Raw genomic sequence first — 15803 nt, forward strand, 5'->3', positions numbered from 1 at the left:
TAATATCTGATTTCCTGCTGCTTCCTCTCTTCCCCTCCCTGCAAATGTCTTTGAATGGTAACTGTGAGGTGTTCAGGAGCTGGAAAATTTTTAAACTTAGGTCATTAAGTGTAGACTAAGAACTTTAAATATAGGCAGCCATTCTCAAAAACCTTGGTCATGATCTGTCTTTTGTGGTCTAATGCAGTGTCTCTGCCAAGCTGCTATTCAGTGATCCACAATTTGGAAATTCAAGAAAGACATGTCTCCTCTCTCAAATTCATGTATTGATCTCAAAGGAATTCAGGTACTGTCATGGATTAACACACACATTATTATAGTGAAGGATAACATCTGGAATTCTACTCTTTGACTATATTCTGTATTTTCTTCCAATTTTGGATAAATCAGCATAAAAAAAAGCAGAGTTCAAAACCTATGGCTTAAAGCCTATAATTCACCCTTCTGTCATTTACTGCTCTTTACTTAATTAACATTGAAGCCACTTATGAAAGTAAAACCTAGTCTTTGTCTAAATGTATGTGCCCCAATTTCCATGGAGCTGTCTGATTAATCAGTATAAGACATGGAGGAAGACATATGAAAACTCAGGCAAGTGAGCAAAACCAAATTTCCAACAGAGGATGTATTTTATTCCGTCCAACAATCCACACGTTTATATATCAAGTCCAGAAATCATCATACCACACCGTCCAAGTAAATCACAATCCTCAGCAGGACTCCTTGGTCTTCTGAGTTGAGAATCAGCTTCAGCTGTATGGCCAGTCTTTTTCACAATCTTGCTGTGGACAGTTGTGGTGGAGTTCATGACCCAGTTGATACAAGATTTTTTTTCTCAATGATGACAGCATTATGTTGGTTTCTATGAATTACTAAGAGCCATTAGAAATCTCTGTGTATGGTGTTTTCAGTCATTTTCTTTTCTCTTCTCTTCAATTCCCACATACTGTGTTTAAATCACTGTCCTGACACTGAAAATAGCGAGTATAGATTTGAAATCAGAATACAGCTGCATAAACCAGCATCAATAGTATGCAGAAAACCGGACCAAATGAAAATTGTGACATGACACATGCAACTCGGCGTAGGTCAAACTGCAAGAGAGATGGTTTCCATAGCCATGGAAAGCTAAACGCGCTGCTTAAAGAAGCATGCCCAACTGAAAAAGCATGTGTTACTGGAGCAAGTGGTGGAAGCGTGGGGGCAAATGGCTGTGTGTGGGGAAAAGGAGAGTATGTTGAATTTTCTAGCATTGGGGGCTGGGTGGGCAGTGAAAGATAAAAGGTAATTAAAAAAATAGTGGAAGCCCAGAAAAAATACAACCAAAACTATTTCAAGGGTGATAAGGAAAATCCTATTCTTTTCCATCACTGAAAAAAATTCAAGACCTTCCTCTTGGAGAGCTGGTACTCAATATACTGCCACTTTGCACCTAAGATCTCCCAGATAACCAGTCCCAAGTGATTGTGAAAAACCTTAGCTGCAACAAACACATATTGAAATGATGAAATTCAGATTATCAGGTTAAAAAAAGTCATCTGTTCCCTGCTTTTTTTTTTTTCCCTCTTTCTAGCAAACAAAAGGAAGAAACATGAGAGATTTAAACAAATTCTGTTACCAGCTTCATTTTTGTTATTGGTTTTCTGGGGGTGAGGGATTTGTTCAGCTGTTACAGTGATGGTCACAACATAAACTGTTTAGACAGATGAAGTTTTGACTTTTTCCTCCTAGTCTAAAAGCCATTGACATTATAGACAGTTTTTCTTAAAGATGTTGGGTATGGAAATTATATTTACCTCCTACAATGGTAGGAGGTGTAACGTCTCTTATTTTGCAGTTTCTGCGTCCAGTAGAAAAAAAAATTGAGATGGATGGTGTAGGTGGCTCAGCTACAGCATGTTGGCATCCACAGCTTCTTGCTCAGACTTAACATAATTTCTATTTTTTCCTGTTTCTCTGAGTATTAAAATGAGAGAATGAGAAGACTACTTCATTTGAAAGGCTTATTTAATTTCTCTTCTCTTCATTTGCTTTGTTTACTGAATTACATTTCCATAGGAGAATGATACATAGAACTGTCTCCCTTGACCAAACAGTTCAAATGAGCTATGAGTAAAATCATTTAGATATAATTCACAACCATGTTTTATTAGTAACAACTAAGGAAGTTACTGTAGCTCAATGAGCAGTACATTTCTGCAGGCTTTTATCATTGCATCCACATTATTGTCAGAATCTTTTAATATTGTGTAACTGTATCTTAATAGAGCTTTTAATAGAGATGTAATGTGTCATTAGAAGTTATGTAAATAACTATTTCAAGACTTTTAAACAAATGCTCATAAAGAGGCGTTTACTCCTTTTAAAGGCAGCACTCAGTTGTATTAATGATTTTTTTAACATCCATCTGTATCTGAAATGCAAGTTGTAGTCATGTCATGAAATTTCTGCTTTTAAACTGAATCCCTCCTTTTGGAAAGCAAATGCAAAAGATTCCACACTCTGCATTCCTTACTGCTTTTCTGACAGGAAGGCAAAATAAGGACTACATATACTGAGTAGAGAAAGGACTAGATACACTAAAAAGCAATGATAACAGATGATTTTTTTTCTTCAGCCTTTGGCATCTCAACATCATTCATTTGCTGTCTTTCTGTGTATACTATATATATTGTTTAATCAGATAAATGGAGCTGCCCATGAAACCAGACCTCAAATTCAAAGCTGAGAGCTCACTGCCTACTGGCATCTGTGGGCAAAACCACAACTGTGCCAGGAGAAACTACTTTGCTTTGGAAAAAAATTTCCTTGCACTTAAGTGGCGTAAAATTTTCCATGCTAGAGCAAGTCTTGGAACATTAAGTTGCATTGTGTGTCCATGGGTATTTTTTCCCCATAGGCATAGCAGATGCATTCCCACATAAACCCATTTATAAGTTTACAACTGATAGAAACCACCAGTAAAAACATCTCAGAGGAGATCTGCTTTCAGGCACCATAGAAAAATTGTTGTATTTCTATGTACATGTTGATTTTTGAGAATTATGAACATTGATGGGCAGGGAAAGCTGTCGTATTTCTCAGCTGACTATGAAAACTTTTTTTCTTCTATTTCTGGGCAAATCCTTTGCTTGTTGCTGTTAAGATTAATATATGCCCGAGTATATTATCACCTTTGTAGAACTTAAGAAATATTTAATGTCAACTTTCCTTTCACTGTTGAACATGTTATACAACGTGGATCACAAAATGTCAGAGAAGAGTTGTCTCAGTGAACGTGACTTTAAAATTTTCTGGCATTATAGCTATTTCTGCCTATTTTTCTTGAGAATGTATTTTTCTCTACTTGAAGTGCCAAAAATTTTCTTCAGAGAGTGAGTTATTGCATAGAAAATACAAATTCTTAAAGTTAAGCTTCATGCTGGTAGAATTATTTTAAAGAATAAGAGAGTAACAATTACTTCCTAAAAACATGTTTCCATTACACAGGAACTACTAAGAAAACTTGCTCTCCTTTTCAACTAAACGTTAGGATTTCAGTACAGCTGGCTAGTAATCTGAACTGGAATCACAGAAAATAAAATTCTCACCTGATTTGCTAGTTCAGCAAATGTGGTGGCTTTAAGACAGTTGTAATGGTGAATTTTCTCTATGTAGAATATTGGCTCACAAACTTCATGCTAATTTTGAACGTATGAAGACCTTGAGAAGGGCGGAAGTCTAAAAAAGTTGTTGATTCACTTACAAGAATAGCTGTTAATGGACCAGTCACTCACTGATTAAAACAAGATTGATTAAACCATCCCTGTAGTGGGAATATAATTTAAGATGCTAAATTTATAATGATACAAAAATCCTGTATCAGAAGGTAGAAGAAGACACCTAAGGAAACTTGACTTTTTTTCTCTTTTTTTTTCCACTTTTGTTTCCCAGAATCGTTTTGTTGAAAACAGTAACTCACAATGATTCAAAGGGGCCAGGACTTCACCCATCTTCCTGCTTCACTCCTTGTTTATTGAATTTGTTAGAAAAATTGTTTCCAGAGTGAACAAAGTAATTCATAAACAGGAAAAACTAGTCTGAAACTCTATTAATAACCAACTTATTTTTATTAGAGCAAATACAGTTGTGAAAACTGTACATTGTACATTTTGAGTCAAGAATTATAAATAGAGAAACTCAAAGATAAAGAGTTCATTCTTTGACAGCAAGAAACTTTAAATAGACAAAATGACATTATTAAGTACATTGGCAGGCTTCATTGTGCTGTCCAAAATGTAGTGTACAGTATAACAACCAATTATAAATAGCCTTTCATGTAAAATACAGCTGTGCACATTTTAGAAAAATACCAACAATTTGTTTGAGCTTTGTTTTAAAAAAGCTTATAAATCATACATATTTATAAATGGTACTAACATGCTTACTTAAATTTATAAACATTTTCATAAGCTTTGTTACCCATTATTTCCAGAGCATAAAGTATTTTAAATAAACATTTAATAGGAATTAAATACGTCAGTTACAAAAATTACCTCTCCATGTAAGGAGACAGGGTCTGATTTCACTGTTGGATGGAACATTTTGTCCATTATGTCAAGGCTTACACAGTAACTTGTAAAATTTTGTTCTTATTTAAAAATTACTTTCCTAAATTTAAAACACAATTTAAACTTTTTTAAAAAATAAATATACAAGTTCTATTTTCATTTGCTCTCTTTCTGCTTTCTTCTTTATCCACACTGGTCAAAACACAGGATTTTCAACATACTTCTGTAAAAAACACCACGGTGTTACTGCCCTGCTCAGAGCTGCTTCGCTGCACAATATTCAGTCCATACCTACGTTACTTTAATATGCTGCATCAAAACATAGCTAAAGTACTTTGTAAGAATGTCGCCCATTAAACCATGCAAACACTTAGAAAGTTTACAAACAGGTTCAAAAACTATATTGTATGAAAGGTTTTCTAATAGAGATAAAATAAACCATAATACAAGCCCTTTGCTTTTTGTAGCTTTCAATTAAAATATTTACTTGCCAAATGATCACACCACATATTTTCAGTAAATAAGCATGCTTTTGATTAATATAGGGTACAATAATTACAGTATAATGGCACATAAAAAGAAACATGACCACATCATTTGAACAAAGGGCTGTGAAACTACTTAAGACAAACTTTCCAAATGAAAAATTTTGACGCTTTTTTAATGCTGAGGTAAAATTATAAATGGACTTTAAAGACACTGAAGGCATCAAATCGATAAACAATCACTTAACATTTCTCAACGCTCTACCTGAATGTATTCAACACAAATCTAGTATTTGAAATTATAATTTATTATGAGCATTAGCTAGCTTAACTGTCATTGGCATTAATGTGCACTCAGACAAGACTTTATTTTCACCGCTGGCAAAATACCTCAGTGTTGAAACATCGTAATTCAAATCACCAATTACCACAGCACCAGAATTGGAAAAAAAAAAAAGAAAAAAGAAAAAAAGTCAACATGCAAACCCTATATCTCATCTTTCTTGGCTTATTCTGATATTCCACCTCCTGTTTAGAATGTGCTTATATCAACTTAAGATTCTTATTCTTTTATTATGAAAAATTTTGCTTGCTATCGGCATAAGCATTTCAGCATTTTTAGGAAGATATCAACATGTTTAAATTTTGCAGTCATGGTATATTACTTACTAAACCTTAAATCAAAACAGCTCTTCAAGTTTAGGAAAATGAATTTAAGAATTTTATCTTCGGATTAGAAAAAGAGATTTCATTTTCTGCTTCTGCTGCTAGGCAGAACTGGTAGCTTTCTCCAGGTTGGACTAGACGCTATGTTATGGCTATACATCAAATTTCATAAACAACGAATGAACAGAATCATGCACAGGCAAATGAAATCCAATCTCCCAGAACACTGCAGGAGATGTTAAAAGCAGCAGGTAATGGAATAAGACTGGTGACTGATGCTGCTAACTATTTCTTCTAATGAGATAGGAGTGAACGCTGGAATCACTTCCACAGCAACAGAATCCTCTGACCACATTCCTCTGGCAGTCGTTTTCCCATCTCCCCACTAAAAACATCAGACGGTAAAATAGTAAGGCAGCTGTTAGCTTCCATCAACAAAAAGTGCAGCTCCGTACATTTCCAGTTTAGTCACACTCTGCTGGAACAGATGGAGAAGCCAACGCACTTCACAGGCGGGGCTGCTTCAGCAGATTATTTTGTTTGTTTTCCAACATGGCTGCTTGCTTCAGCTTTCAGAGGACCCCAAAGCCACGAGCCATCAGCAGAGAAACTGATCTGGGCCCCTGGCTGAATTTTCCAAGTTTCATCTCTCTTGCGTCCCATCCTAATTCCAAGCCTCCTTCCCTGTGTCTGAGTATGACAGGTGCCATTTAAAAGGCTGATGACACAACTGCAGAGAACTGTGGGCTAACACCACTAGTTGTCATGACTTCACTGAAGGGTCAAAACAGTTACATTATTAAATAACTATGTTGAATCACATTCAGGCATAGCTAAAATTAAAGTAGGGAACATTAAAAGTATGCAAAGAAATTAAATCTTTATCATTTGAGGTGGGGTGGATATGGTGATTTTATACGAAAACAAGACCTTTCTTACCTTTCCTAATTCCAATCAAGTTAGAAAATGGACAAAAAGAATGGCTAAACCAATATTCAACAGCATTACCAGTGCGATCATGACTGAGTTAGGGCCCTGAAAATAAAATAAAGATATCAGAATTAATGCAACCTTCCACACTGCACAGCAATGAGCATGACCTGACTTTATAATTCCTACTGGTCTTGACCTTGCTCTGAAAGATTACCTAAATATTAAAAATACAGACTGTGCTCCTTAAACATAGCCATTATCCTTGGTATTCAGGTGAGCTGAATAACATCTCAATGATATTGTGAAAATGAGCTGGATAAATACAGGCGAGAGTATATTATTACACTGTTCTTAATCACACTGAGATTAAACCATCTGACAAATACGACTGCATAAACAAATGAAAACAAACCCATGAACACAAAAACAATATCAGCTTAAAATAAAGTAAAACAAAGAACTTGAACTACTTTAGGAAAGCCAGAGCACTGCTCTTCATCCTTACAGTAGGTTCCTTCTCTAATTCCAACCCATTTCAAAACAGACATGACTGTGTTTTATGAAAAGAATACCCTTTTTTTCATAACCAAAAGGAGAAAAAAAAGTTACTTACCATCGCATTAACATACCTAGCAATGTTTCCATTACAGATTAAAAAACAATTTCACACCTGTAAAATTAAACTTGTTTTGATTTACTCTGACACTTATCTTACAGACCTATGTACTGAAGAAATGAAAAGTCAAAATACTCCTTCCCTTCCTAGCTAGAGCTAAACTTGGTTAGAAAACTTAATCATTACATAACTTTAGTATTTCTGTGAAGCCAGAGAAGGAAGTTTTTAATTCTTTCCAGCAATTTTGGATACATTTTTTAAAACACGGATGCTTTCTAGTGAGCAACTTGAAATAATGTCCTGAACAGATGGAAATTCTCTTCTGTTCTCCTCTTAACGTATTTGGTTTACTACAACATATTTTCACAAATATTTGTATACGCTTATATTTTAAGGTTGCACATTTACTCTAAGTAGAAACAGAAAAACTCTTCACTCAGACAATACTTTCCTAAATCACAAAAAAGCCCACCAAAAAATCTCTGCAGAAAGCTATCTTCTGAGATACGTAAGGATCACCGGCTTGCATAAGAAGGTAAATATTTCATTAGAAATGACATAATTTTTTTCACTTTCCACATAAGGCATGCCTTGCAGAAGTTCATTATGCTTCATGACAGTGCTAAGATTAGCTATATAATTCCTGGAATGCTAAGGTGTAAGAACTTGCTATTATTAATTTGCTGCAGCAGTGTAACTGGGAAGCTGTTGAATAGTACTTGTGTCATTACTATATCACATGCTCTCACCCTGAAACAGTCTCATTAAACACTTTCTACCAGAACACACCTTTATCCAGTAGTTAAGATGGCAGGCCAGATGTGTACTGCTAAGTTCTTGAAAAAGTCACAAAATATATTATGGCAAGTACTCCTTAAATCTCTGGGGAGTCTAAACCCAACTAGCACCTCTATCCATAAAGTTCCCTTTGGACCTATTCAGAAGTATCTGTTCACATGCTGAGGAACTAGGTGTTCAAGTTCAAACAATGATTGGGACTATCAGGATGCTAGTTAAATGTTGCTAGTTAAATGTTGCCATAGGGGTAATGGTATTGGCAGCAACATTCACATTTTACTTAACAGCAGAATGTCTAAAATATTCACTAGGAAATTGAAGACTAGGTTTAAGGTCACCTTAGTCAAAGGGATTTTGAATAACAAGTTCCCACTTACCAGTGGTATGTTTTAACCACTGGGTCACAGAACAGAAGTGGAACCATGTTCCTTCCTTCTTACTGGAAGTGAGCCACTATGTGCCAAAAAATATGAGACACCTGGTGACAGAGAACAGGCATAAAAGGAAAGCATGACTCCAGATATGGTTACGTTTCTGACCACAGCACTGTAAGCAGCCTTGCTGTTGTAGTAGTGTGTAACTCAAGGTTAATTTCTTTCTTTCTGCGTGGTCACAACTGTGCTGGGTACTTCTGTGCTTTTTCTACTGTGAAGGAAATCCAAGTTCCCATCAGGATTCTCACCAAATGCACTTGGCAACTGTGAAATTTATGCATGAAAGCCATATTGGAAGACTTTGAGCAATAGAATTTGTTTTACTTGAAACAACAGCTACTTTGAGAATCTCTCAGTTTTGCTGTCTTGGAATGTCAGTGTCAACACCCTTAGAGTGAACCTTCCATTTAACAACTTCTTTTGCAAAAAAAGTCCCTGACTCTCATGACAAACAAGAATAGTACGTACATGCTAATATTACATACCTCTCTACAGAAAGTATGATTACACTATTAATTTCCACTAAGATTTGGGTTCAGCATCTTTCTTTCCAGTGCTGAGCCACTAGAACAGAGTGCTCAGAGAAGCTGTGGATGCCCCACCACTGGAAGTGTTCAAAGTCAGGTTGGATGGGGCTTTGAGCAACCTAATCTAGTGAAAGATGTCCCTGCCCATGGCAGGGGGGATGGACTAGATGATCTTTAAATGTCCCTTCCAGCCCAAACCATTCCATGATTCTATGATTCTAATAGGGACTCCCTGTTTGGTCAAAATCAGGTCAATAGCTCCTTTATAGTTTGGGATCGCACCTAAAGATTTTATAGTTATACTGCACCAGGAATTGCAAGGAACTGAAGGAGATCATTGCCTAATACTGTTAAAATTCACTGGGATTTGGCCGTCTAATGCTTTGCATATTTGAAAATGACATCCATGGAAATCAAGTTGATTTATTACTACTGAAGAAAATTTGGACCTATGGGGACTTCACAGAAGCCAGGAACTCATTCATTACCTGAAATATGTCCTGAAACAGCATCCTGATAGCTGCAAGACAGCTTTTGGCTGAATGGCAAGTTAGGACTGCAGCTCAAACAGCAACTCAGTATCATTAGTGCACAGTATTACAGAAATAAGCTTGGTGGAGGGGGAGGGGACTTCTCTATTGATGCATCTGTCAGTCAGGTTAGGTATAACAATCTCACCACAATAACATTAGATAAATCAGGCTAAAAAACCTAGGGGCTATAGTCTGAATCAAGAAATCTCATCTACAAAGACAGGAGAAAGTGACACCTTAAGAATTGGGTTGTTGATTTTATATGAAGATCAAAGAAAAATGTGTTAACTGTTTATGATAATGATCTATGCCTTATACAAAGAAGTAAATCTCATCTCCTTTGGCTTGCTATGTGCATTTTGTTTCCTCTTTTGATTAACTACAACTTTCAGCTCAAAGCAGAATTTCCTGATGTACTAAAAAAAGATCAAACAATATTTGTGGAGCACTTGGTTATTATGCAGTAAACTACTACCTGTTTTGCAGACACCTATGAAATGAGCATTTAATGCTTTAAGACAAATGCCATAAATATGACTTTAGTGTCCTGCAAGGGCTTAAAATAGCAAAAGCCAAAATTAGTCTGAACAGTCCAAGAGTGACCAGAACAGGTGCACTAAAGAAGCTGTAGTAGAAAAACTCCAGTCCTGCTTAAAAACTGCCCTTTCAGCTTCTAGTAAGTCAGACACTTATGTAGCTAAAAATATAACCATATGATTAGTTTTCATTTGTGGAGGGAAGAAAGTTATTTTCCTAAAATGTAGTGCCAGGAAGTATCAAGACTAGTCTTGTAATCCCATTGCATTAGGAATGCCTATTAAATTTAGCATAAAGTTCTTGCTCAGAGGTTTTTTTAGGGTCAGGCAAATACTGATCTATTTTTCTAACATCATGGCAGTTATATCCCTTACTAAATGGATGTTAAATGAGCAAAGAGGTGAGAGTAGAAGCACACTGGGTAACATTCAGCAAAATGTAATGATTTTAGATACAGGTAAAAACCAGGATAAACACTCTGTATGGCTTAAAAATCTTTACCTACAAAATGAAAAAAATGACAATATAGTAGAACACTTGTGTCTGGGCTTGTACCCGACCTAGCAACACATGGACGCATATCAGGCAAATAAAATGTATATTCATGAATATACACTACAATGGTATTTTTTGCAATTCAGTTCTCCTTTTTACCCAAATCCAAGACAATCTCAAATTAGCCCATATTCAAGGTGGGACAGCAGCATGCACGCTGAGACCGGTCTAGAGGCTGCTAACAAGCAATTAGAACAACACTTAGTACTGGTTTGCGGTCAAGTGTCTCTGTGCACACTTCACACTGTGGTAAATATAAGGTAATTTGAAGGTGCCTAATTGTCAGTGAAAAAAGGATGATTTACGTCTCATTTATTAGGGTAAATGCCTGCAAACAGACAGCTATTTTGGAGCAGCTGACCAATGGTGAGTTTGTCATCGTGCTTTATGCATGTTTTCACCTTGATAAAACTATGACTCTTTCTTATGAGTTCTGAAATGATTTTAAACTGATTTTTGAACATTAGAAAAGAAGTACATAGAGAAACACATATAAATATGTGTGGCATAAGATGTATGTGCTGATATTTTTCAAGTATAATGCCAGAAATGGGGATATCTAGAGATATCTAGAGAATAATACTGTTCCTATAACTAACATATTGCACAGATGACACTCTTAAGGACGTAACAGATTCACAGAAAATATGAAACATGAATTTGATTACTAAAACAGCTGCTGCAGACTTTTCTGTAAATAAAGTTGTTTAAAGTTATAAATCCAAATTAAAGTTTATGTTTCATTCAGATGTGAGAAATGGCTTTGATTTAGATACATGCAAGGAAGAAATGAAAATCTTACATTCTGTATCTATGTTCTTAATGCATTATCACTGCAAACTTGGAAAAAGCACAGCACAATTTTATACAGCACTTTTGGATAATCTAATGAAAGTGCTCAATAAATGTTATAGATTAATTTTTGCATTCCAAAAACATGTTTTCTCATTCTCTTTTCATGAGAGTGAGAGTTCTTTTCTCTTTATATTACTTTAAAAATATATTTTTAACATTCTATGAAGGATCAAAGGCAGATTTACTTTCAAACCACAAGAAGATCATTTGCCAGGATGACTATAAAGCAATTGCAATTACTGACTAAAACAAAATAATTCCCCAGTGCAGCCCTAGAATTCTGAAGTCTCTCAACATTTAGAAGTGTTTGGGATAAAGAGAATTACACTAATCTGGCTTCTCTTCAGTAACTGCGCACTCTTAGGTTACGCAGCCACTGCGTAACTGCAGCACACTACTGAGCTCAGTCCAGGAGCACTGGCAGAATAGGCTACTATTTTTCTGAAGTTGAAAGGTGATACTAAAAACTAAAAAGAAAAGTCTCCAGGCAACGTTAACAGTCATTCTGTACTAAGTCTTTCCCTCAGCCTGATAGGCCAGTAGGTTACTCCTTTCTGCTTTAATTGTTTTAGGATTTTTACTCATTTCAGCATTTTAAAGAAATAAGCATGTATGAAATTTATTCTATAAGGGCAAATTTATAGATACGTATGGAAGACATCTTTGAAAAAAACACATACATCTACATATATCTTAAAATACCGTTATATTAAAAATGAGTTCCTAAATTCTACCTTCCTCCCTTATTGAAATGCTGATAATAAGAATAACGCAATTAGGGTGTTCCAAATGAAGCAGAGGGACAGTTCCCAGATGACCTATAGTATCAATAAACAAACAGCAGCTACTGTACAGTATCTCATCATTTTTCCACCTTTCCTGATAACAAGCTAAAGGTTCACAGTCCTTATCCTGATTATTCTAGAAGGTCAGTAAACTGCTGTTTAGGTGCTCTACTTGGTTTCTTAAAGCGAAGACTCCCTCAGCTCCAAACCATTATTTGGTTTGGATGGAATGTAGGAAAAATAAGGACTATTTCTAGCCACTTATTTTAACCAGAGCCAAACAAAAAATTCCAATTCAGGCTAAAATTCTGTGCATGCTCACTCAACATTCACAAGCCTGACAGCTTTGTGTTACCCTAGATAGGAGTCATATCTGTGAGATTTGAAAGGTTAAAGGGCTGATATCAGCTGTATTACAGATTTGCAGATTACAAAACCACTGTGAACATCTACTTTGATCCGCACAAAACAGAATATAAGCTTCCTGCTGAACTAGAGGGTATCATCTTGACAAAATGCTCATTATTGAACTATTCAGTGACAGTTCCAAAAGCTCAGCATCTGAAAACTGATGTTACATTTAATTAATATCATTAAAAGCAAGTTAAAAGATGACTTTTATCCAAATCTGTCCAGCTGTTGGATCTTCTTATACGTTTGCCTGTTAGCTTGGGAAACTATTTTATGAAGTGTACTTACAGAAAGTGATTTAATGTGTCAGATTTTTTTACATTCAATCTTTCATTATAAGATATGTTTTAATCATTCTTGCAGCTCTTCATGGGACTTCCCCTTAAGGTTTTTTTCATTTTAAATCCCTGATTTATGGACACTGTATTTTATTCCAGAAGTGGTTGCACCAGTGCCAAAACCAGATAAAACAGACTCCCATGTACTCTTGCTTAATCTTTCCTGTTGATAAATCTAAGGATTATATTAACATCTCTGAACAACAGCAACAGACTGGGAGCTCATGCTCAGTTGCCTCTCTTGCTCCTGATCCACCAACCTTTTCCAGTCCCGATCCTGCATGGCCAGGCTCTATTAACTGTCTTTCAATATAGAATCTTACATTGTGCTGCGCTGCACATGGATAATTATACTTGCATCTTTCTTAGCAGGTGATTTCGATCAGCTTGTATTGATGATCTATTGTCTTCATTATTTATCAGTTTCCTGGTGTCTGTGTCTTCTGTAAACTTCATGAGTAATACTTTTATGTCCTCTTCCATGTCATTAATAAGAATGTTAATAAAATAGAGCAGCAGAATTAATCTAAGAATGATCTCACCAAAATACCAAATTACTGATGTTTTTCTAATTATTTTTTGAGAACCATCAGTCATTTTTTAAAAAATTATTTTAACATGACATTTAGCCTTTGCATTACTCTGGCTTCCTTGTCAGAATAAATAACTGTGTAAAAGCAAATCAAGTGACCTTCTTGATTGAGGATATGATTCCTTTGTTACACCTGAAGATGTCAAACTTGTTTGACAAGATCTTTTACAATGCATGTTGGTTGGAAATTCCTACCTCTTTATTTTTAAATACTTTATTAATGAAGTCTGGTGTCAATTATTCAACTGTTTGCCTGAGATCAGTGCTAGGCTATCTGGATCTCATTATATGGGCCATTCTGTTTATCCCATCAATAATGACACACTGTTTTTTTTCTACTGGAGTACCAAAAATGATTCAAAGAAACAATGCTTATAAAAAAGAAACATTATGACAATTATCTAGACCTCTTCATTTGCTAAAGGTTAACTTTAGGATCTACAACTAACATTCTCCTGAGTTTCTCTTGGACCAGAAATAACTTTATCATCATCATAGATTCTGAATTCGATAACATGGCTTCTTCTCCCAACATGGCATAGAAATGCTATTAGTCATCTCTCCTTTTCTGTGTAACTATTGATAGTTCTATTATTTCTAAATAATAATGAGATTTCGATTCACACTGATCTGAATGTATAGTTTTAAAACTCCTCCATTTTCTGATGAAAAATAAGTAAAATTTTTCACGTCACTGTAAAATGCAAGCATTGTTAGAAGTATACATTTTAAAACAGTTCATATTTTGATGCAAATTGCCTATTTTTAGAGCCTACAATCAACACAGAGAAGAAAATGAAAAGGGAGATTTTCTGGACTGGGTCAGACCACAGGCCAGCATCCTGTCTCCAAGAGTAGTCAAAAGTAGACCTTTGGGGAAGAGCATGAGTGTAACTTCCAGTATCGCCCAATTATCCACTGAAGTATAACGAACATTGTTTTGGCAGAGGGAATATATGTATCTGCAAATATGCATCTACACGCACACAAAACACACATATATACATACATACATACACACACTAATACACACACTATCACACTTTTGTGTTTATGGATGCAATAGGGATTCATGTCTCAAAAGTCTGTCAGTATCTGGCTATCAACTATCCCTTCCCAGTTTTCAAAAAGGATAATATAAAGGACTGGAGTATTTGTTCCTTACTCCAGTCTGGTGTAGTGGGTTCTAGCTAGCAGACTGTATCCAGATGAAGATTTGTCAGAAGTGAGCTTTACCAGTCTTTAGGTTGCAAAGCTCAGTACTAGGAGGCAAAAAGGCAGTGAAAGTGAAAACGTTTCTTGCAGTACTCACCGAGCTGTTTTCTACTTCTTTTTCCACTGCTGAATGTGACTCATTATTAGCTGGGTTCTTTGGTGCAGCAAATTCTGGTTTCTTAATTTTTGTGTCAGGTTTGTTTTCTTTGGCATCTGGCTTACCCCCAGATCTAGCAGGACTTGGCTTCTGTGAGGGTGGTATCTGTGCAAGTGTTGACGGTGGTGGGTTGACATATTCATCTTCTTCCCTGAGCTCCTGTGGAAGCACTGTTGGATTCATTTTTACATAATAGCCATGGTAGTGATCATGCAGCTCCCCATTCTCTGTGCTGATGGGATTGTGATGGGCTGAAAACTTTGGCTGGTGTTTCACAGCTACTTCCTCCTTCATTGGTGCTTTTGAATATAAAGGCTTGTTAATTGTGGGTATTATATTCTCAGTGGCTAAAAGCTTTTTTTCTTGACTGAGTCTTGCCCCAGAAGTGGAGCTTTGCCTTTTCAGTTGTTTTGAAGGAGAAGGCTCAGAAGAAAGAGGAGGACTATGCTTTGGACTTGCTTCTGGGGTTCGAGGGGGTGTAGTACCTTTTCGATAAAAGTGAGGTGACTCTTTCGGGGTAGGTGGTTTGTCCTGAACTTTTTCTTCAGATTTTTCTTTCACCTCCATTCCTTCTTGAAATTTTTGTTTGATATAATCAGGACCTGAAAAATAGTGTAATAGAAATATTATGATTAAAACAAAAATAAGACTTCACAGTAAAACTATTGCATTGGGATGTCACACTGGACTATCTTGCTAAAATGCTGGCAGGGGCAGGTGTTACAAAAAATTCACTGATATCCGTAGTGATTTACTTTAAATTGCTCAGTAGTTGAAGTTACTGTACCTTTTGGTAATTGCCAGGACTGCTTACTA

General features: G+C 35.9%; 1 protein-coding gene across 5 annotated transcripts in view; it reads right to left on the minus strand.

Annotated features, from left to right (window-relative positions):
• Nucleotides 1-610: 610 nt before the first annotated feature.
• JPH1 (junctophilin 1) overlaps nt 611-15803 on the minus strand; it is a 91340-nt gene continuing 76147 nt past the window's right edge. Inside the window, exons 4-6 of one of the 5 annotated variants that reach the window (XM_052787400.1) lie at nt 14928-15589; nt 6641-6736; nt 611-971 (exon numbers count right to left, since the gene is read on the minus strand). In XM_052787400.1, the coding sequence (XP_052643360.1) occupies nt 6656-6736; nt 14928-15589 (743 nt within the window). In that variant the 3' untranslated portion in view covers nt 611-971; nt 6641-6655. Of the gene's footprint in view, nt 972-4090; nt 6535-6640; nt 6737-14927; nt 15590-15803 lie in introns of those variants that run through there. The other 4 variants (XM_052787399.1, XM_052787397.1, XM_052787398.1 and 1 more) reach the window with 4 other exon arrangements.

The sequence above is a fragment of the Harpia harpyja genome, chromosome 5 (assembly GCF_026419915.1).
Source record: "Harpia harpyja isolate bHarHar1 chromosome 5, bHarHar1 primary haplotype, whole genome shotgun sequence".
NCBI classification, from domain to species: domain Eukaryota; kingdom Metazoa; phylum Chordata; class Aves; order Accipitriformes; family Accipitridae; genus Harpia; species Harpia harpyja.